General features: G+C 47.3%; 1 protein-coding gene across 1 annotated transcript; it reads right to left on the reverse strand.

Moving 5' to 3' along the window:
- Positions 1 to 2,628: 2,628 nt before the first annotated feature.
- On the reverse strand, positions 2,629 to 16,952 carry LOC147648038 (uncharacterized). Its single transcript, XM_086867833.1, has 7 exons — positions 13,523 to 16,952; positions 10,650 to 10,687; positions 10,085 to 10,207; positions 7,038 to 7,172; positions 6,416 to 6,760; positions 5,802 to 5,969; positions 2,629 to 5,480 (listed from the first exon to the last, which is right to left on the reverse strand). The coding sequence occupies exons 2-7, from the start codon at positions 10,671 to 10,673 to the stop codon at positions 5,340 to 5,342; spliced, it is 936 nt and encodes a 311-aa protein (XP_086723959.1). The 5' UTR covers positions 10,674 to 10,687; positions 13,523 to 16,952; the 3' UTR covers positions 2,629 to 5,339.
- Positions 16,953 to 22,971: the final 6,019 nt, after the last annotated feature.

A 22,971-nucleotide genomic window follows, 5' to 3' on the forward strand; every position in this document is an offset into this window, starting at 1 on the left:
AAGAAAATGAAAATCATACTGGGATTATGAAGCATAAAAAGTAGTCAAGAAAACAGTACTCCATAGTGCAGGGCCTATAGAGCAAGGATTTGTTCATTCAACACCACAAGTGAGGGGAATAGCTCCACAACTTGTCCATTCTTTGCACAGTACAAGCTTTTGAGCTTTTTTAACTTAATGGGCACATTCTACTTTCCTGACCGTCATATTTTCTAATTCCTTGATTATGGAAGCCCTTGTAGCAGGGCTCTGCACAAGTCAGCCTCCTGGTGGTCGTTGTGAATGAAGGCCAGAAGTGTTCCTCAGGCTTGAACGTTTTTGTCTCTGTTTCTGCACATGCTCTATGAGATTGTCTGCTCAAATACCCAGGGGTTAGCTGTTTGCAGTTGGCTTGTTGTGCTAAAGTTGCTGATTTCTAAGAAGTGCTTGATTCCCATACCCTGTTACAAAGTAACTACTTTCCTCAGAGCTACAGCTTTTCCCCCTAGCTCAAGCACTATCTCTTTGCCTCAGTATCCAAAAGAAGAAAGGGAGGAGGGGGAAAAGTGGGCAGGGTGATAGGGCAACATTATCTTGTTGCCCAGGGATCAATTCCTAGGTCAACTAAGCAGTATTCTCGTCCATCTAGTAAGTGTGGGGGTACCACAGGGACAATGCCATTGCATGGATTTGGAGTGTTGGGGTGTTGGCACCAAAGTCTTTCTCTTGAGGGAAGTGCAGGGACACAGGGGCTGTCAGAGGACAATGAGACACGGGGGACATGAGGCCATAATGTGCCGAGCAAGATCCTGCCCAGGATGGCAGCAAAGGCATTTCCTCCCCATGGCTTGGCACTGCAGGAAATCCCAAAAGGGGCTGAGGAGTCCCATGGGTAACCAGGAGGGATGACCGACATCACTGTGGCTGCCAGCATTCCCCAATCACTGGCCATTCCATGGACACTGGGGACTCTGAGGATGTGTGGATATGCTGGTTTTACATTAATTAATACTCAGTGAGGAGGGAAGAAGCCAGCTAGAAAAATGATTTTTCTGAGAGAAGCTGCTAAGAGCTTCCTCTGTACCTAGTAAAAAACCAATAGCTGTCTAGTTCTGAGAAGTGACAACCCATTAAACCATTTAGAAGCTGGCTCTGACCCTGTGAATTCTACATTTTAAAAGACAGGCAAGCCCTCTCTTGTTTCCAGCCTTGAAAGGTAACTGGGCTCTGGCTGGGCCTGCCCCGCTCCACCGCAGCCTGCGAGGCCTGGAGGGGCCGGGCCAGGCCCCAACAGGAGCCAGGCGGGGGACGGGAGGCTGCAGGGCCCCGGCCAGAGCTAAGCCAATTCACAGCTACTAACATCTTACTAACACCAAGCCCTGGCCTCAGCCCTGGCCCTGTCTGCTCGTGCCGAGCCAGAGTCCGCTGGGCCCTGGGAGTAGCTGCTGGCCAAGCCATGCCTCTTCCAGCGCGACCCCCCACAAGCGGCTGCCATCAGTGGGAAGGGGAAGCCCTCAGTCTGCAGCTGAAATGAAAAACAACAGGGGCCAAAGACCAGCCACACAGCAAGAACAGCCATGACCATTGTGATCAGGTCCCTGAGATCTTAGCACAACCACAACACGGCCTCAAATCCATCACCGTAACTATTGCAAAGACTACCCAGCAAAAATTATCGTAACCATCTGCAGGCCAGGGTGAGATATTACCTCTTTCACTGTACAGAGAAGACTTAGAGACCTTAATCCTCTCTCAAGAGAGAGAAAAATATAAAAGACACGTATAAGATAACATAAAAGTCAATAAAAAAAGATCAAGTTCCAAATCAAAGAACCATGAAGAGATGCCCTAATATGCCATTGCCATCTGCTGCAAGTATTTCCACCGAGGCCCCCTTCTAGAAATGTCCCTGCAGCACATCAGCATCAGCTCTAGGTTTGGTTGCATCAGTGGGACAATTCAAGCCTTACCCCAAGCAAACAATCTCCATTCTCAGGCAACATTTTGCTTTGGGTTATTTTTCCAGCTCCTTTGGCTGTGTAGATGGCCCTAATAACAGGAAACAGTCATCTCAGAACTGGTGTTATTTTTTCCAGCAATGAAGGAAAGAAACTCAAACAAAACAAAGTTTCTAAAGTAGTGGTTTTGAGAGAAGTGCACCCCCCTTCTTCTCACTTCTTGCCTGTAACCTGGAGAGGATGGTTTAAAGGCACAGAGTCCCTGCTGCTCCTTGTGCCATGCTGCTGAAACACTTAGTGACCATATTATTTCATAAGCCAAGCCACTTTCTCCATATCAGCAAGCTGGAGCCTGGTGATGGGGAAAGCCTGCCAAAACGTCCCGTTTGTTTCTGGCACTTTCTGGGATGCGCCCAGCATTTATGCATTGACTTGAGTATCCAACGAGCAGAGGCTTAGCAAAGGGATGACACTTCTCTTTCTTCTGATTTCACCAGGAATATTTTCCTTTTACTGCATAAGGAAACCTGAAATTTTCAGACTGCAGAGAGACAAAGCTGCAGGCGGCTCCTGTGTGCCCAAAAAGGCATTTTTATCTCAATACATTTGGGGAGCCATCTTAATGTATCTGTGTTGAATAGGGGATCCCAAATGTTTGTTTCCTTCCCTGAAGAGCACCTGGGGGATTTCCTTTCTTTTCTTCCAATTACCATTGTTTTCAACAACAGGACAAAAAGCTTGATGAGTTTTGTTTTATGGCAGCTGTGCTTGAGGGACCGACAAGCACTGCTGAGCTGCCTTTTATGTAATAATTCTTGGAAAGAGTAGAGTTAGTTAGAATAGCAAAATCCCCCTTCCAAGAAGCCTTTCAAGCTGGTGTGAACTCTCAGAGAAGAAAACATGTATTTGCATGTCTTTATTTTCCCACTAACTAGATCAGTCCATGAAATCAGCTGCAAAAGCCAGACCTGCAGGATGTTGGAAAAGCTGGGGCTGCTTTGGGGCTTGTGTTTTTTGATGATACAGGGAAGTCATCTCTGCCTCTCTGCCAGGGCAAAATCTGCCACTGCAGAGTGGAGCTGAAACAATGGGCTCTGGGAGAGCAGTTGCAGATGGGAAAGAAGCAGGTGGAGCCTTGTGTTTCTGTTTGCTCCAGGTTCAACTCCTGATAGCCAAAGGAGGGACCCCACAACTGCGGCAGCCCAAACTCCTCTCAGCTTTGCTGCGTGACTTCCTGAGCTGCTGCCTGCAGACAGACGAGGCACAGTGCTGGTCTTCTGAGGAGCTCCTGCAGGTAAAATGCCAAGGGGCTGCAGGTGAAACAGTGGCTGAGGGATGGTGGCTCCTTCTCCGCTGAATTCCAAGGCATCAGATGTGCCCCCCTCCTCCTCCCTTCCAATCCTGGCGCTGTTCAACTGAGAATGGTGAGGAATCCTAGACTGGGCAGGGCTGGCAGGGACCTGTAAAGCTCATGTGGTCCAAGTGCCCTGCAGGGAGCAGGGACATCCTTAAAGAGAACAGGATACTCAGACCTGAGCTATTTCCAGGGGTGGGGCACCTACCAGCTCTTGGGCCAACCTATGCCACTGCTGCCCCATGCTCCTTAGACCTCCTCTGACTCAATGCCCTTGTCATTTAAAAAATATTCCCCTGCCTTTGAAGCTCTTAGCTTGGAAAATCATGCTTTCTTCTTGTTTTCTTTTCCTTACTGCAGTATCAATTTGTAACATCGGTCAAGCCTGGCTCCAGCCTGGTGCCACTCATCCTTTCAGTGAAACAGTGGAAGGAGAGAAGGATAATGTTCTAATCAATTTAGAACAGTTTTCTCCGTGGCCATCTTAGAATAGAATTGTAGAGTAGGAATTTAGAGAAGGATTGTAGAGTAGGATTGTAGAGTAGTAATGTAGAGTTGGATTTTAGAGTAGTATGGTCAGCTGGGCAGCAGCAACAAGAACAGGAGCAACAACAAGAAGAGAGGCAGCTGCACAGCACAAGTGCCTGGCACAAAAACTGATTTTGAACAATCCTTTGCAAAGACTTCTTGACAGGAAACTAAGCACAGGGAGACTACATTCAGAGGAAACAGAGACCAGAAGAGAACAGGTAGCACGGCAAGTATGTTTGTCATCTATAAACATTAAAGAGAGCTGGACCTAACAGAGCCTTTCTTTTCTTGGGAATAAACACTTCAATGTTTCATTCAACAAAAGGTTTCATACTTCCTAAGATTAAATGCATCTTGACACCTAGAATCAATTCCTACAAAGAGATGCCAATTTGGTAAGAGGAAGAGCATTGCCAAATGTTCCCATCGTCTCCAGCATGTTGCAATTTGCCAAAAGAATGAATGCCTTTCCATCTGTAAAGCAGAGCAGCTGATGCTGTATCCCATTCCAAGGGGGCTTTCGGCATCAGGACCCTCACCCTGTATGAGCAGGCTGAGCTCCAAGACGCCCTTGCCCGTGGCCCATGGGAAGAACCCCAGTGCTTCCCTTCACCCTGACAGCGCGGATCAGTGGCTGCCATTGGACTCAGCCTCTCAGCACCGCACACGTCCCCCCTACCTTCCCAAGTGGGCACAGCGGGCAAGGGCAGCGAGGACAGCAGTGCTGCTCAGGCGCCGCTGTGACATGCACAGCTGCCCAGAGGAGATGCTGTCCCTCTCGGGAGTCCAGGCCGTGCCGTGCAGAAGCCGGCCCAGACGAGGGGCTGCTGCCTCGGGCCAGCTCGGCTCTGCAGCGGCCGGCCGGGCGGCAGCGCCACTCTCCCAGCTAAGGAAGGCTCCAGCCCCTGCAGTCACAGCAGCCCTCAGGGCCAGGGCACACAGCAAGGCTGCCAAAGGCCAAGCATGAGCACTGACAAGCCATGGCCACAAGCCACAGCCAGCCTGAGCCCCTGACAAGCTGTTGCCCCCATTCAGGACACAACGGGATTGGCTTTGGCATCAGACACACCGAGGTGTGGATCGATTTTGTCTCAACAGGTGAAAGTACACAGAGATGAAATGGGATCTTTTCTCAGCCCCACCAGGTCTTTATGGGAGGGCACAACACTGGCAGCTCTTATGGGCAAGAAGCAGATTAAATGGGTTGTGCTGCAGAATCACAGAGGGCTTGATGTGTTTTCCTAGAGACTGATCTGAGCAGGGGTTGGGCCAATGGGTAGAACTCAAGCAACTGCTCCAGCAACAATTCCTGCTTCTTTCTTCAGTAGAAAGGGAAGCCAGGTAAACTTTAACCAGTCCAGGCTGCCCTCAGGGACAGCAGGAACATGCAGAGTGCTCTCTCCCTGCCTCGAAGCAGAGCACTTCCTGTGGAGAGACCTAAATGTCCCTGTGACACCAAACTGAGGAGGAACATTTGGTACAGCTAAGTCTGGCACGTGCACACAATTCACTGTCCCTCAGACAAGAAATAAACTAGATGTACTCAGTAGCTCCAGGAAATCCTCCTGTGGCTGAGCAGCATCTGTGTCAGTGCTGGAGATGAAGAAATTGCACAGGCTCCACTTCTCAGGGAGGGGAACCAAGGCTCCTTGGTAGCTCTAAGAGTAGAAATGAGTTGGTGTCAGAAAAGTGAATGGCAGAGATTACCCCGAGTACCCTTTTCAAATTCAAGCCCGTAAGAAGTTGCTCTTAGCCACATGCCAAGCTCATAAACTGGATTTTTTTGGACACCTGCTTCTGAAACCAAATGGTCAAAACCAGAGGTTGTTTTATTTGAGTTCATAGACACCTTCATATCCTATTTTCATGGATTTTCTGAAGGATGACTGCAACAATGACCATTCCATTTCCTCCCAAGGATCCCTTTCCCCCTCCAAGGGCTGCAGACACATTTGCAGCTCCTTGTTCAAATGTTGTACCTCTTCCCACTGAGTCCACTTTTCCTCCACCATCTTGGAGACATGCTCAACCTTCAGCATCTCTGCTTGGGACAGTTGCTGTGCCTCACGCCAACCTTGGGGCTCTTCATCACCTGTCATTTGCTGGAAGCCTTCCGAGGCTGCCAGGTGAGGTGTCAACACTCCAACCTCAAGTCAAACAGAACAAAGCAGTCAGAGACTACAGCTTGTCCCTTTCTGCCAAGGCTCATTGACTGTGAGGAAAGGGAACGAGCAGGAGAGGAGCAGATTCCCCAAGGGATACAGACAGCTTGTGGCTTGTGTTCAACATCTATCTGGGTGACTGTGTTCACTTGCAAAAACACCTGAAGAAACAAGGAGAGCAGGAAGAGGCCAGCAGGAATGCACTCAGATGAGTGCTGGCAAAAGGGGAAAGCGACATGTGCCACTGTCCAGAGCAGTAGCTGGGATTCAGCACACCAGCAAGTTTCCTTCAAAGCAGCTGGGATAGACACTACAGCAGGATGGCACTGAGAGGCATCACCCCAGCTCCCTGCTGCTCTGCAGAGGAAAGGCAAGAGGGGCTGAAACCACCAGACTGCAGTGACTGCAGTGGCTATCGCTGTTTCACTCACTTGTTTTAGTAGAGAATCCTTCTTCTGAATCAGGTGATTAATATTCTCTATAACAATTTTCAGTTCTTCCTCCAGCCTCTTCTCCTTTGCATTGATCTTAACCTCTGTTTCCTGCAGCTCTGCCTGGAGATTTTCCTTGATGTCCTCTAAAAAACACGAGAGAGACAGCTTGATGAGTGGAGTGACTTCTACTCTTTCACTCACCTGATTGTGCTGATCTCCTCGCTGCTGATGGAGCCTCATCTTGTCTTCGGTGCTCCTCATGTCTTCCTGGTGCCTCCTCTTCACCGCCACAATGGTACTCTGAGCTTCAGGCAACTCTGCCTGTGGCTCTGCCTTGATATTCTGTATACACAAATGGAGAACAAGTGACTGGGAGCTGCCATCAGGCTCAGCTTTTCCCTCTTTCAGCCTCAAAATCACACTCATTCAGTCACTTCTTTCTGCCTACTTAACCACCTCTGCTTCCACTGTAACCCTCCTGTCCCAGAGCTGATCTCTGCAGATTACAAGGCTCTGTGCTTTCAGTGCTTCTAGGACTCCTGGCCTCCTCAGTCCCAAGAGCTGTGTTTTATGCCCCTCTTCCTGCCCTGCACTCTGTCACCTGCTGAGTCAGGCTTACCTGGCCATTCTCCAGTGCCTCTTCCACCTGCTGCCCAAGCTGCTCTTCCTGCTCTCGGCCTGGGAACAGCTCTCCCTCAGTCTGGCATGGCATCTCTGATAAATCAATCTGCTCCTGCTCTTTCTCCAGAACAACCTGCAAAGAAAGCAAGAGAACATGGCCTTCAACTCCCCACACAACATTTGTGGGCCAAGACTCAAACACTGATGGGCTCACACGTTCCCAAAGCACTGTGCTGCTGCTCTCCTGGCTTGTTCTCTGCCCATGGGGAGACACAGATTCCAAAGTGACACTGGCAGTACAATCAGGGTCCAGCTGGGTCTGAGTCCCCAACAGACTCCTGGGCAGCTGACAGGAAATGTGTGCCATTTCTCAAGGGTCTGCTGAGGGCCTCCCTCCCCTTCTGCTCTGTCCTCTTTGTCTTTCCATAGTCACTCACACTCAGCCCTGTCCCACAGCTCCACCCTGGCTCTGCAGGTGGCTTCCTGTGTGATTTCATCCCTTGTGAGAGACACTTGTGGACTTCATGTTCTCTTCAGGCCTGCACCACCATTCCTGCCTTTCTGACATCTACACTCTTGTTAGAAATCCTGCTCGTTCAGGAGATAAGGATGTATGCAATTTGATCCTCTGATGGAGGTCAGGGAGCCCCTATGGCCAACTGAGTATATGGAAGAGGACCAAGGTGTTTATCCTCCCTCTTTTGTCAGCTGAGAATTCTGAGCAGCACTAGCAGAGATCCTCCAAAGGCCCCATCAACAAATGAATTGACACACCCCGAGGGATGCCAATGAAGGAAACCATGTGTCATGTAATGCATGTATGACCAAAGTCTCCAAACTCCACCTAGAGCTTGAGATTGTTCCACTCCCTTAGGACATGCAGCAATTTGTTGCATAAAAAGAAGGTTTCACAGCAGAAGAGAGTGGAGGAGGAAAAGAGCTGTGAGGGGAAAAAACAACCCTCTCTGCAGGGGGAATCATCTCTGCCTGCTCTGGATCAGTCAATGGAACCTGTCTCTCCTCCTCTCCTCAAAGGGATGCCTTTAGGTGACTTTTATACCACCAACTGCTTTGGAGAAGAGATGGGAAAATTCAAATTGAATATTTGATATCTGTCAAATAGATGATAGATAGATGGATAGATAGATAGATAGATGGATAGATAGATAGATAGATAGATAGGCAGCTAGATCTCACTATTATAAACTCTCTTACTATATTTTCTATCCCTACACACATCAACACTTGGTAGCCAGTGCCCCCATCAGCAGCAGTGCTGAACTTGCTCTCCTGTTGCTTCAATAAATCACACTCTTGGGGAATCTGGATTGTGTCAGTGCTTTGCTGTCAGACCCAGAGCACTGCTCTGGGAAGTGCAGTCTTTGTGCATCTGTGCTCAGACAAGTTCTTCTCTTGGACTCAACCACACTGATGGTGCTGAAGTGGCTGCAATCAGAAATGAAGCCCAGCCCCTCCCAGCATCTCTGATCTCTCAGCACCAGCTGGAATGCAAGGCCATTGATTTCCTGCCCAATTCCCAAACACAACACCTATTGATCAACCATGGGCTGCCAAAAGGCATGGGCACTGTTCACCTGAAAGTGATGTGTAAGCCCTGCTATCTGGCCTGGCACCAGAACAGCTCCTTCTGCCCCATCATCCCCACCCCAAACTATGTGTTCTCCTGCAAAAATACTGCATTTTCCAGAACTGCCATCTTCCAAATTCAAATTCTAACAGAGTTTCTTCCAGTGCTGCAAGTGGGCAGGAAGAGTTGAGCCAAAGCACCTTTAATGGCTGCAGAAGGAGAAATTACACAGAGTCCTTTTTACAATCAAACCAATAGACAAATAAACAAAGCAAAAAATGAAATTGTCACCCACTCCAGGGTCTAATCTTCTTGGCTGCAGGGAGGGGATGTTTGGCAGGGAAGTGGCACAAGTGGTGAGCACTGTCATGTCGGGATTGATGGAAGTCTGCTTGAAGCAGACTTAAAGCACCACAGTGCTGCCCAGCACAGGGGGACACTCAGTGCCCTGCTCCTGCTGCCCCACTCTTGCTGACACATGGCCAGCATGCCCCAGGTCTTCTTGGCCACCTGGGCCCACGTTGGCTCACGTTCAGCTGCTGTTGAGCGACACCCCTGGGTGCTTTGTCCCAGGCAGCTGCTCAAGCACCAAGTTGCACATTTGACTTTCAAGACACCATCCAGATTTTGGAGATGCCTTTCCTGTTCTTAGCAACACAAGACAGCACTCAAGGACTTGCGGCTTTATCCCAGCCTCCAGGCTCCAGAGGAGTTTTCAAAGCTGCAGACTTCAGAAAGAAAAGTCTCAACAGACATATGGAGTCTCTGGTTTTGCCTCAGAAGAAGGATTCAGAACTGTGCAGTTTGTGTCTTTTGCCACACAAGAGAAGAGTGGCCCCACATGGATCCATGGACCACAAAATCATCTCTTTGCAGCTTATCAAAAGCCAGAAGAGACGTGGGCTCAGAGCACCTGTCAGCTCTGCTACTGACTGCTCTGCCTGAAGAGGCAAAACAACAACCCAGCAACAAAGGCACCAAAATCCCTGATTTCAGTCAGAAATTTCACATCCCCAGTGTGTCTCTGAAATACTCCCAGGTAAGCACACCCAAGAAGGCCATGGAGACAAACCAGCCCAAAGCACTTGTGTGGTCAGAGCCACATCTTTTGTGCCTGCAGCTACTTGGCCAGTCTGTAGGGCACAGGACTCTCCAGACCATAGTGTCCTCTCCAGAATGTGACATGGCCGAGCAGAGTGTCTTTGAAATGCTCCCTCCTCTGGGCACAGGGAGCCTTCATGCTTCAGGCTGGCCCCTCTCAGAATCCCAGCAATTGGGGGCCTAAACATGACAGATCCAAAGTCATTTTTCAGCTGCCATTGCCTGGGGTGACTTGCTAGGTGCTGGCACGACTCCAGCACTCAGCAGCCTCAGCTACCAACAGCAAGTGCTGGCTGCTCAGGAACTTGCAGCTCTGCCTTGCACTAAAGACAACACCAGCCAGAAGTGGCACTTACAGTCTCCGAATGTTCAGGCTGGGGTGTGACCAGTGCTGGAGGCTCGTGGTCATTTTGCTCCTCTTTGGCCTCTTCTCCAGGAGCAGAGGGAGCCAGAGAAGAGTCTGCTGTTGGTTCTGGGCTCTGTGCACAGATAGTAGTGTTAGGGACAGGCAGCTACCTATCATTTATAACCTTACTTCTATTCTGCTCTATTTCTACAACCAGCTCGACTAAAGACAAATCATCCACTTTGATAGCAATGGGATTCTAAGTCACTCCAACTAAAAGAAAATGGCTTAATTCAACTGGACTGCAAATTGTCTGAATTAGATCTGCCACCTTGGCTACTATCAAGAAGCAGTGTTCTCTCTGCAAAACTGGTCTTCTGGTTCTTTTAAAGCATTGCAGTGGAAAATGAGGAAATAGGCAGCAATGCCTTTGCTATCACTGCTGCAGACATGGAAATGGATTTCCTTTCAGCCTACTCAGCTGGCCACCTACACTCTGCTGCCACAGGCCAAGCTCCCAGCTTGCTCCACAATTCTCCAACAGCAGGAATATCAAAGGTTCCTTTCTCACTCACCTCAGGATCGGCACCTCTGAACATACACCTCAGGTGACCTGCAGTGAGCAAGGGAAAATGAACGCAATGGGGTGAGAAAACTGCCTGGGCTGCTGAATCCCATAGAATAAGTGAACCCAAACAGAGGGTATTTTCCTCTGACAGCATCCCTCAGGGGACACCATTCTTTCACACATCCAACAATGAACTGGGCAATATTCTTGCTTGTGCCTACACTTTGGCCTCTTTTGCCAGTAAGTGAACACAAAGTTGATCAAGAACATGGAGAGTTTTCTTTCACACTCAATGCTCATGTCCTGTCCGACAGATAAAGTAGCTTTTGCTCTTTTCCTTTTCAGGTACTTTTTTAAAAAATCAGTTGCATGCAGTAATTCTCATTAACTTGCTGAAAACATTGGCCCAGAAAACCTTCCCCCAAATCCCCCTGAGCTGTGGCAGTTCTACTGTGCAGCACAGCAACAGCAGCTCCAGCGTTCAGGAGCACACACTCGCTGCTTTGGAGTTTGCACTTCATTGCAAAGGGTATTGCTATTCTAGCACTCAGAAAAGGGTGAACTTAGTCAAATCCTTTCATGACAAAACTGAGAACAAAAGAAGCTTTCCCTCATTTGTGGGGAGAACCACAAAGTCTTAAGAAGGCCTTCTGAGAAGGTCTCTGCATTTTCAAAGCTATCCTGCTTGAGCCAGCAAACTGAGGAAAGGACAGACTCTGCTGCCACAGACTCTCCTGTGCAGGGAATGGAACCCTTGCAAATGCTGCCTGCAGACCCCTGGCTACAGGCATCCTGTTTTTTGCTAAACTTGTTGACAGGAGCTTTAGCAAAGCAGTGGCATCTTAATGGTCCTTCTGTTTCAAAATCAACCCAGTGACTAAGAAAAAGCAGGAAGACCTACAAAAGCCAAGTTAGGTTACACCCAGGGAAAACCTCTTACTTACATGCCAGGTTTATCAGGTAATAGCCGGAATAAAAAAAGCCGTAAACAGTGCAAACTGCAGCAGCGAGTGGCTCCATCACTGGAGCACTGCTGTGCCAGTTTGCAGACTGCATTTTTGGCAGCCATTCCCTCTAGTAAAAGGAACGATGTTGCAATGACAGTCGCCAATGATGGTGAAGCACTATAACTTTCCTAGTCAAAATTCCAAAAGGATCGATGTGATCTTTGATGATGACTTTGACTGACATTCAATAAATTCCTCATGTGGGGGGCAAATAATGTTAGTGGACCAGGAGAGCATGGTCCACCAACCGGCCATCTTGGAATTCCAGGCCATGCTCGATTCCCACAAATCAAAAAGTATCCCAGTGGGAGTTCCCATTCTCCTGAAGTGTTTCCTGTCAGACCCCCTGTTTTTAATCTGTTCCATGGAGATTGTCCTGTAACATTTGGATAACCTTCAAACAATGTTTTTCCTCCTTGCTCTTGTAACCAACTAATCCAAGGATCTCCAAACCAAACTACTCCTGTACCATTAACTGCTTGCCACGGTGGGGCCATACTGTTGCAACTAGGCAGAACAGTAACATTGACATCCAAGGTTGGGAAAACACTGGCTAACAAATCCAGTTCTTGAAATGGAATAGGATATGATCAGTTCAAATTTGCAATTACTCTTTTCTGCCAGGCTGCATTGTGCATAAACGGCCGAGTATACTGTCCCTTTGGACTGAGACAGTCATCACTTCTGCCGCTTCTTAAATTTACAATTTTCGGGTCCCATCAACCAGAAAAATCTGTTTTGTTCTCCTGAAGGGGAATGCCAATTAAGCAAGTTCAAAAAGGGTCATTGGCCTGCTGTAAACTGAGACAAAAATCCTGCATACCAGACACATTAGCCCAGGTTACCCAAACATTTCTTTGTGCTTTGTCCAGAAACACCCCTCACCATACAATGAAAAACCCCCCAAAATCAACAGTAACATCGCCATGGGGCGTGCACTACACCATTGTCTTTCTCCCATGTCCCGTTCACGACTACAAACTTGCCAACTTTGGGCAACTCCAACACCCATTCCACACTTGGTGTTCACTACCTTATTGCCTAAAGACAGTATGTGAACAGGATGCCTCTTGAATAGTCTGATCTTTGGAGAGGATGACTGAAGAAGAGCCTTCCCCAAACCATACCAAAGAAGATATCCATGTCACTTTCCACCTCTAAGGAAAAAGTGGCAGTTCAGAACGAAATGTTGTGCTTTCTCACAGGGATAGAAAAAGGGGAATTTTCCAAAGGAGTTAAGGTTTCAGAAACTTTATGGATTTACAATCCTACTTTACATTACTACTCTACAGTCCTACTATCTAATTCTACTCTACATTCCTACTCTAAGCTGGCCATGGAGAAAACAGTTCTAAATTGATTACAACATTATTGTCTTCTCCTTTCACTGCTTCACTGAAAGGATGAGCGGCACCAGGCTGGAGCCAGGCTTGGCCAATGTTACAAATTGATGCTGCAGAAAGGAAAAGAAAACAAGAAGAAAACATGATTTTCCAAGCTAAGAGCTTCAAAGGCAGGGGAGTATATTTTAAATGAAAAGGGCATTGAGTCAGAGTAGGTCTAAGGAGCATGGGGCAGCAGTGGCATAGGTTGGCCCAAGAGCTGGTAGGTGCCCCACCCCTGGAAATAGCTCAGGTCTGAGCATCCTGTTCTCTTTAAGGATGTCCCTGCTCCCTGCAGGGCACTTGGACCACATGAGCTTTACAGGTCCCTGCCAACCCTGCTCAGTCTAGAATTCCTCACCATTCTCACTTGAACAGCACCAAGATTGGAAGGGAGGAGGAGGGGGGCACATCTGATGCCTTGGAATTCAGCGGAGAAGGAGCCACCATCCCTCAGCCACTGTTTCACCTGCAGCCCCTTGGCATTTTACCTGCAGGAGCTCCTCAGCAGACCAGCGCTGTGCCTCGTCTGTCTGCAGGCAGCAGCTCAGGAAGTCATGCAGCAAAAGTGAGAATAGGTTGGGCTGCCACAGCTTTGGTGTCCCTCTTATGTTTATCAGGAGTTGAGGCTGGAGAAAAAGGAAACACAAGGCTCCACCTGCTCCTTTCCCATCTGCAACTGCTCTCCCAGAGCCCATTGTTTCAGCTCCACTCTGCAGTGGCAGATTTTGCCCTGGCAGAGAGGCAGAGATGACTTCCCTGTATCATCAAAAAACACAAGCCCCAAAGCAGCCCCAGCTTTTCCAACATCCTGCAGGTCTGGCTTTTGCAGCTGATTTCTTTGAGTGACCTAGTTAGTGGGAAAATAAAGACATGCAAATACATGTTTTCTTCTCTGAGGATTCACACAAGCTTGACAGGCTTCTTGGAAGAGGGATTTTGCTATTCTAACTAACTCTATTTCCAAGTATCATTACATGAAGGGCATCTCTGCAGTTCTTGTTGGTCCCAGAAGCACAGCTGCCATAAAACAAAACTCATCAAGCTTTTTGTCCTGTTGTTGAAAACAATGGTAATTGGAAGAAAAGAAAGGAAATCCCCCAGGTGCTCTTCAGGGAAGGAAAGAAATATTTGGCATGCTATATTCAACAGAAATACATTAAGATGGCACCCCAGATGTATTGAGATGAAAATGCCTGTTTGGGTACCCAGGAGCCACCTGCAGCTTTGTCTCTCTGCAGTCTGAAAATTTCAGGTTTCCTTATGCAGTAAAAGGAAAATATTCCTGGTGAAATCTGAAGAAAGAGAAGTGTCATCCCTTTGCTAAGCCTCTGCTCGTTGGATACTGAAGTCAATGCATAAACACTGGGCCCATCCCAGAGAGTGGCAGGAAACAAACTGGAGGTTTTGGCAGGCTCTCCCCATCACCAGGCTCCAGCTTGCTGATATGGAGAAAGTGGCTTGGCTTATGAAAGAATATGGTCACTAAGTGTTTCAGCAGCACGGCACAAGAAGCAGCAGGGACTCTGTGCCTTTAAACCATCCTCTCCAGGTTGCAGACAAGTTTCCCTGTGAGAAGAATGGGGGTGCACTTCTTCTCTCAAAACCACTATTTCAGAAACTTTGTTTGGGTTGAGTTTCTTTCCTTCATTGCTGGAAAAAATAACACCAGTTCTGAGGTGCCTGTTTCCTGTTATTAGGGCCATCTACACAGCCAAAAGAGCTGGAACAATAACCCAAAGCAAAATGTTGCCTGAGAATGGAGATTGTTTGCTTGGGGTAAGGCTTGAGTTGCCTCACTGATGCAACCATACCTAGAGCTGATGCTGATGTGCTGCAGGGACATTTCTAGAAGGGGGCCTCGGTGGAAATACTTGCAGCAGATGGCAATGGCATATTAGGGCATCTCCTCATGCTCCTTTGATTTAGGACTTAATCTTTTCTTATTGAGTTTTGTGATATCTTTTACATGTCTTTATATTTTTCTCTCTCTTGAGAGATGATTAAGGTCTCTAGGTCTTCTCTGTACAGTGAAAGAGTTAATATCTAACCCTGGCCTGCAGATGGTTATGATGATTTTTGCTGGGTAGTGGTTGCAATAGTTACGGTGATGGATTTGAGGCTGTGTTGTGGTTGTGCTAAGATCTCAGCGACCTGATCACAATGGTCATGGCTGTTCTTGCTGTGTGGCTGGTCTTTGGTCCCTGATATTTTAAAATTCAGCTGTAGACTGATGGCTTCCCCTTTCTCTGCCTGGCAGCCACTTGTGGCGGGTTGCACTGGAGGAGGCCTGGCTTGGCCAGCAGCTACTCCCAGGGCCCAGCGGACTCTGGCTTGGCACGAGCAGACAGGGCCAGGGCTGAGGCCAGGGCCTGGTGTTAGTAAGATGTTAGTAGCTGTGAATTGGCTTAGCTCTGGCCGGGGCCCTGCAGCCTCCCGTCCCCCGCCTGGCTCCTGTTGGGGCCTGGCCCGGCCCCTCCAGGCCTCGCAGGCTGCGGTGGAGTGGGGCAGGCCCAGCCAGAGCCCAGTTATCTTTCAAGGCTGGAAACAAGAGAAAGCCCTCTTGGGCTTGCCTGTCTTTTAAAATGTAGAATGCACTGAGGCAGAGCCAGCTACTAATATGAGTTAATAGGTTTTCACTTCTCAGAACTAGACAGCTATTGGTTTTTTTCTAGGCACCGAGGAAGCTCTTAGCAGCTTCTCTCAGAAAAATCATTTTTCTGGCTGGTTTCTTCCCTCCTCACTGAGTTTTAATTAATGTAAAACCAGCATATGCACACATCCTCAGAGTCCCCAGTGCCCACGGAACGGCCAGTGATTGGGGAATGCTGGCAGCCACAGTGATGTCGGTCATCCCTCCTGGTTACCCATGGGACTCCTCAGCCCCTTTTGGGATTTCCTGCAGTGCCAAGCCATGGGGAGGAAATGCCTTTGCTGCCATCCTGGGCAGGATCTTGCTCGGCACATTATGGCCTCATGTCCCCCGTGTCTCATTGTCCTCTGACAGCCCCTGTGTCCCTGCACTTCCCTCAAGAGAAAGACTTTGGTGCCAACACCCCAACACTCCAAATCCATGCAATGGCATTGTCCCTGTGGTACCCCCACACTTACTAGATGGACGAGAATACTGCTTAGTTGACCTAGGAATTGATCCCTGGGCAACAAGATAATGTTGCCCTATCACCCTGCCCACTTTTCCCCCTCCTCCCTTTCTTCTTTTGGATACTGAGGCAAAGAGATAGTGCTTGAGCTAGGGGAAAAAGCTGTAGCTCTGAGGAAAGTAGTTACTTTGTAACAGGGTATGGGAATCAAGCACTTCTTAGAAATCAGCAACTTTAGCCCAACAAGCCAACTGCAAACAGCTAACCACTGGCTATTTGAGCAAATTTTATAGAGCATGTGCAGAAACAGAGATAAAAAAGTTCAAGCCTGAGGAACACTTCTGGCCTTCATCTGCAATGACCACCAGGAGGCTGACGACCACCTTGTGCAGAGCCCTGCTACAAGGGCTTCCATAATCAAGGAATTAGAAAATATGAAGGTCAGGAAAGTAGAATGTGCCCAATAAGTTAAAAAAGTTGAAAAGCTTGTACTGTGCAAACAATGGACAAGTGGCGGAGCTATTCCCCTCACTTGTGGTGTTGAATGAACAAATCCTTGCTCTATAGGCCCTGCACTATGGAGTACTGTTTTCTTGACTACATTTCATGCATCATAATCCTGGTATGATTTTCATTTTCTTCTTAGGATCTTCTAATCATAATAAGAGTAAGAGAGCGAGTTGTGTATTGAGAAGGCCAAAACAGGGTAACCCCGGGACAGAAGCAGAATTTCCAAATGCCATCCCTGGAAAGGAAAGGACACAAAACAGCTCTGGGGAAGAGCGTCCCTCGCACAGCCCTCAAAGCTGCCACAATGCACAAGATGGCGGCTGGGGCTAAGGCTGTGCCATGCACAAGATGGTGGCCAGAGCTGAGGCTGTGCCACGCACAAGATGGCGGCCAGAGATGAGGCTGTGCCACACACAAGATGGCGGCCAGAGATGAGGCTGTGCCATGCACAAGATGGTGGCCAGAGGTGAGGCTTTGTCTCTCAGAGCGTTCTGCAGCCTCTACCAGCCCATCCCCAGAACATCGCAGGGCAGTCAGAGCCCCCCTTCCAGCCATCTCTTTCAATGGACATTGACAGACACCCGGGGCACGGACACAGGGTAGCATCTGTGGTCTGTGCACACAAACATGTACCAGCCAGTTTGTAACCTTGGCTGGCTGTAGTCTCAGGTGAAAATAGAAAGAAACTCCAGGGTTTGAATGTTTTAAAATAGAAAATTTCATTTGCTTAAAGAAAAAGTACCAAAAGCACAATGAGGCATCAGAGCATGCGTCTTCCATGCAGGACTCATAGTGAGTGTGAGGTGATGAAAATGGAGATGGAATTTAACTGAAAGCAGACTGTGCAATGGGTGCTCACCTGTGATATCTATCCCTCAGGGTACCTATTTATTTAGAACACTATGAAGACTATGTAGGAATGAAAATAACCCATCAAACTGCAGCAGGAAATCCATTGTGGCTTAGGTTCTTCTTAATTTAGATGCTTTAGGTTGAGCAGAGCTTTTGTGTTCAGCAGATGCACAGGCAGAGGCTTCTTGGGCTGCTGCTCTAGCACCCGATATTTTGAGTAGGGGATTGCAGGCAAAAAACAAGAGAAACCCATCAACTCCTGAAGTGAAAGAGTCACTGACAGGAAGCAGTGGGTGAAGAAATGTGAGAGGAAAAAGGCAGAAAATGGGAGGTCACAAGTGTGAGAAATGTGAGTGAGGAAAGGAGAGAAATGGGAAGGAGAAGTCAGCTGTGTGTGACGGTGGGGTGGTGAGAACTTCAGGGCTCGGGCACCTCAGCAGCTGCTTCTGGGCTTTCAGCTCTTTAGCCCTCAAAAGGGCTGCTGGAGTGAAAACAGCTCTTAAGGCAAATACAGAAGAAAAGAGACAGATCTTCGTAGCTCTGATCTCTTAGGAGGTTTTAATTCAACTTTCTCCTCCAAGAAATCCCAGTTCAAAAGCTGCTAGGGTTGGATAGAACTTGCTTTTTATCCACTGTGGAAAAGGGTGGGTCAAAGGGAATAACCAGTGAGAAACACAGAATGTACATAAAACTGGAGGCATGCCGGGGGTGGCTTTTTGACCTCAGCACACCTGTAAAGGTGGCCAGCCAGGGTCTCTCTCCCAAGGAGAGGGCAACCATCTGCAGCCTAAGGGGTCTCCTCCCTCCAGGGAAGAATGGCCACACCGCTGGCCAGATCCCTGGCCACTACAGGAGGGAAGAAAAGGGTAGGAAAGACGAGTGGCAAAGGGTGAGAAACATGAGGAGCAAATGGTGAGAAATGTGAGTGATAAGAGGAGAAGAAGGTGAGGGGAGAAGAGGGCAGGAAATATGACGGGAAAATTCTAAGCAACATGAGTACAAAATGGTGAGAAACAAAGGGAGAGAAGGGAGAGGATGTGAGGGGAAGAGCGTGAGAAGTTTTATTTGTGAAAAGAGTAAAAGAGGCTGGAAATGTGAGAGGAACATTGTGGAAACCTGAGGCAGAAGAACAACAAAAAAAAAAAATAGAGAAACCCGAGGGTGGGAAAAGTCAGAAAATATGAGTGAAAGAGGGGAACAAAATATGAGAAAAAAAGTATAAGGACCATGAAGAGAAAAGAATTATAAATGTGAAGAAAAAAGTGTGAGACACATGAGAGGAAAAGAGTGAGAAGCATGAGGAGAAAAGTGAGAAACATAAGGAGAAATTTTGAGAAAGCAACCTGGGATAAGGAAACAAGAGGGGAGAAAAGGGTGGGAAAGGTGAGAAGAAAAGTGCGAGGAAGATGAGGTGAAAAGGCTGGGAAACAAGAGTGAGAAATGGTCAAGAGAGTTGTGACAATCATGATTGGGAAGGGAGAAAAGATAGGAAATGAGAAGGTAGAAAAAGGCAGGAGAAAAGGCACTGTTGACAAAAGAGGTGTTATAATTCTTAACCCATTCCCCCATACCTTTTCCCATTTATTGCACAAGCCCAGAGCTTCTCTGTGTGTCCGTCTCTGCCTCTGCCTTTATTCCCATTTGGAAGCAGTCAGACTGGCAGGATCTGCCCACCAGCAGCAGCAGCTGCTCCAGGCTGGGAACATCAAGTGGCAGTGCTGATGGATTTTGAGGAGGCTCTGCAGGCATTGCTCTGCACACACTTGGGCCACATGCAGCACAGAGCTTTGGCCCCCCCCAAAAGGTAAACTAGAGGGAAAGAGCTGGAAAAGATTTTGTTTTGATCTTTCTTACCTGCTCAAGAGAAATGGCCAAAATGAAAGTGACCAAGCAGGGCCCAATCCCCACAGCCAGCTCAGGGTTCAAAAGGAAATATTACTCTATTTCAGTGCAGGGTGTGTGGAGAATCCCTTCCCTAAATTGTGCACATGTAGCAATCTCACCTACTAGCTTGTATCCATGGAACTAAGACATCTTCGGTACTTTGCTGAAACTCACAGGCTAAACATTTCCCCAAATTACTTGACATATTTAAATCCTGTCTCAGAATATATTGAAATGGAAATAGGGTGGTCCTGAAGCTCTCTGGTAGTCATTGTCATAGCTTCAGAAGGAGACCCGTGTAGAAAAGAAGCCAAGACACAGTGGGGGTTGCAAAGAAAATTTATTCCATTAGTTGCAGAAGCAAATAATACATACCAACACCTGGATTCCCAGAAACCCACTGAGCAGAAGAAGGAGGTGAAGCATGGTGCTCGGCAGGAGAGGCAGGTAGGCAGTGCACTTTCAGGACATCCCCTGCATCAAATCTGTCTGCATTTTGTCCTTCTCACTCCTCCAGCCCAGAAGCAGGCCTTATATCTCCTGCTCAGGAGTGGAATTTTCCCAGTGACAGCATCAGCTCCCACATGGCCGGCACGTGAGATGAGACCACGATGGCTCAGAATACCGACTCCATGCCAACAATGCCTCCATTATGAACAGTTCCTCTTTCAAAAGTTAACTGCCCACCCATTGTTTCTATTGCAAGGGTCAAGTTCCCACCCCTTAATCAATACAGTTTTCTTTATTGTCTTTTTGACCTGCTCAAACATGGATCAAATATGACAGGGCCTCTGTCACGATCCTCTAACACAAGTTAGAGTTGTGAGAGGTTTGTATGATCTCCGAGTGCAAAAAGGACACCAAGGAATTTCAGGTTAGATCATAACAGCAACAATGTACCTTTATTTTAGTGCCAGCAACATGGGTTATGCAATAGATGAGAGGGAGAGAATAAGAAAGAGAGAGAGAGAGAGAGAGAGAGAGAGCGAGAGCGAAGGGAGGGATAAAGAAGCAAAGTAAAGAGAGAAAAAAGGAGGGGGTTATAGCTACCAATGGACGAGATGGGGGTGCTGGTGTCTTCTGTGGGGACATATCTCTCTCTGAAAGTAACTTAGAAAAGTCACTTTTATAGTCTGTTTCAAAGTGAGGGGCAGTTGGCCAAAAGGTGGGGAGATTTATAGGCTATTGTGGTGTGACTCATTGCTCTGAGAAGCCGGTGTAAGGCACAGAGCAGGCCGCTCTTCACAAGTCCCTGCTCACCAGCAGGAATTAAGTCAGTGTAGCGTGGCAGCACAGCAAACACACCTGCAAACAATCACAATTGTGCTGTGACCTGTTGCTCTGGAAAGCTGGTGTCAGGTCAAGCACACCTCCAAACAATCACTTAGCAAGCATCCACCTCAACCAGGCCAGAAGCTCTGCACAAAGTCCCTTGTGGTCTTCAGGGTCTCGGTCTCTGTTCTTGCCATGGTTGTGAGGCAGATGAGGGAAACTTGGCACCGTCTCTTACAGCCTGCTCTCACCTCCCAGTCGCTGACAGCTCTGCACAGGAGGAAATTTTGCAGAGCACCACCACTGATCTTTCTGCTTTCTCACTTGAGCAAGACTCTCATCCAGCCAAAGAGATTGCACTTAGGGATTGTAGTGGTTTATATTTGCTAATTTCAGCTTCTTGGCAAACACCAAGAATAATAAATTAATTTGTGTAGTGGTTTAGATTTGCTAATTTTGTTTCCCGGCCAACACACCAAATAAATGTTGTGGTTTTAAAGCAGTAACTAAAAGAATTACTAGAAAACTTACTTATTTCTTGCTAGGAGATATGGATTAGAACAAGAGCAAAACAGGCTGCAAACTTAAAAGGAATGAAGAAAGTTTATTAACAAAAACTGTAAGAATAAGAAAACCAGAATAAAACCTCCAGAAAACCCTTTTCTCCCCCACTACCCAACCATTCCCTTGTTCACCTGACAATATAGAGACAAAAAAACAACTTTGGTGCTTGCAACAGTCCCAATTCTTGCTATAGTCTTTTCATCCGTCCTTATAGAGAAACAGAAGTCTTCTTCTGCTAATCTATGGAGTTTTTCACAAGAGAACTAATTTTCTTCATAGCTTTCTATTTCTCTGATGTCAGCTGCGCAAAAATCTGCCATCAACTGTCTCTTCCCATTTCACATCACTCTGAGGTGTGTTATGGGTCAAATGGTTCTAGGGATGTCATTTTTAGGGATGAGTTATTCAAAGGCAAAAGTTCTCTTCATCTGTCTCTCTGAGCCTCCCTGGAAACAGAAGGTTTTTCTTTGCCTCTACAAAGCCACAAATCTTCAACTATTACTTCTCCCCCTCTGTTCCAGCACATCACTGTATCACAACTACTCCACCTTTTGCTTAAAATCCACACTTTGAAACACTCTATTCCTCCCAATATACTCTGTCATGAATTAAAGGAATTTTATTTTCAGAACACTATTGTCCATCTCTATAGCTTAAACAGAAAAATATTTCAGCTTATTAAAGCATCTCCTGATTCTCTCTTCCCCATCTAAAACTTAATTCTTTTCTTCACTGACTTTGATGGTTTTATTGTGCCTTCTTCATGCTGATGATCCCTCTCTCTTCCCCTCACTCTGGGAAAAAAGGGTTAATCTGTAAGTCTCATCCAGGTAGTAAAAGAGTTCAAGTCTTGGAAAGCTGCAGATGTTCATGGAGTCAGGTTTCAGTTCAGTGACACAAACTGCAAACCAAGTCAGGCCGGCTGCCTCTGCTCTTCTCCTTCCCCCCACCCTCCGCGGCCTTGTCCGGCCTGGTTGGGGAGGAAGAGGCTGAGCCGGAGCCGGAGCTGGAGCATTGTTACCTGTTCAAAAGATGGAAACCAAAGAGAACAAGAAATTCCCAGTCTTAAGCCTTACGATAGGTATTCACAAGTTGATCTCACTTTTCAATGGTCAGAATCACTGGGAGTTCTCAGAAATGACTAGTAATTGGTCAGGAGAAAAACGTCCCATCAGCCTCCAGCAGCTTCAACTTCCCCCCAGCTCCCAAAGCAAACCTTAAAGGTGCAGAACTCAAGATATATAAAGTCACACCAGGACAATTATTTTTCTTGTAATAATTCTATTTTATAATTATTAAATAATGTGGTGGGTTTAGCACTGGCTAAAATCACCAGTGCACTTACTCATTTGTTTTTGCTGGGAGATATGGATTAGGAGAAGGGCAAAACAGGCTCAAAACATAAAAGGTATAAAGAAACTTTATTAACAGGACTACAAGAAGGAGAAGCATCAGAATAAGACTTCAAGGACTCTTTTCCTCCCCCTGACTAACTTCTTTCCTTTTCAAGCTGACAGCACAGACACAAAACATGGGATGTTAAATCAGTACCAACAATACAATACTCCTCTGTCAGTTCGTGAAGGGAGAGAAGATTTCTCTTGCCATGCCACCAAGACTTCTCTACAAGAAACAGTTCTCTCATGGCTTTTCATTTCCACAGATAGCATCTGCCCAGGTTAAGTTCTGCAGTTGTGAAATCCTTCCCATTTTCACAGCCCTGCTACAAGTGTCTTCATGGGCTATGAACCCATGGG

Source organism: Cyanistes caeruleus, chromosome Z (assembly GCF_971803275.1).
Source record: "Cyanistes caeruleus chromosome Z, bCyaCae1.hap1.1, whole genome shotgun sequence".
NCBI lineage: Eukaryota > Metazoa > Chordata > Aves > Passeriformes > Paridae > Cyanistes > Cyanistes caeruleus.

What these genes read in the sequence shown, in the direction of transcription:
- LOC147648038 (XM_086867833.1), bottom strand. Translation starts at nt 10,673, where the DNA reads ATGTTCAGAGGTGCCGATCCTGAG. An exon ending in TCAGAGGTGCCGATCCTGAG is followed by an intron (nt 10,208 to 10,649) that starts GTGAGTGAGAAA and finishes ATCTGTGCACAG; the next exon opens with AGCCCAGAACCAACAGCAGA. An exon ending in AGGATTCTCTACTAAAACAA is followed by an intron (nt 5,970 to 6,415) that starts GTGAGTGAAACA and finishes GTTTGACTTGAG; the next exon opens with GTTGGAGTGTTGACACCTCA.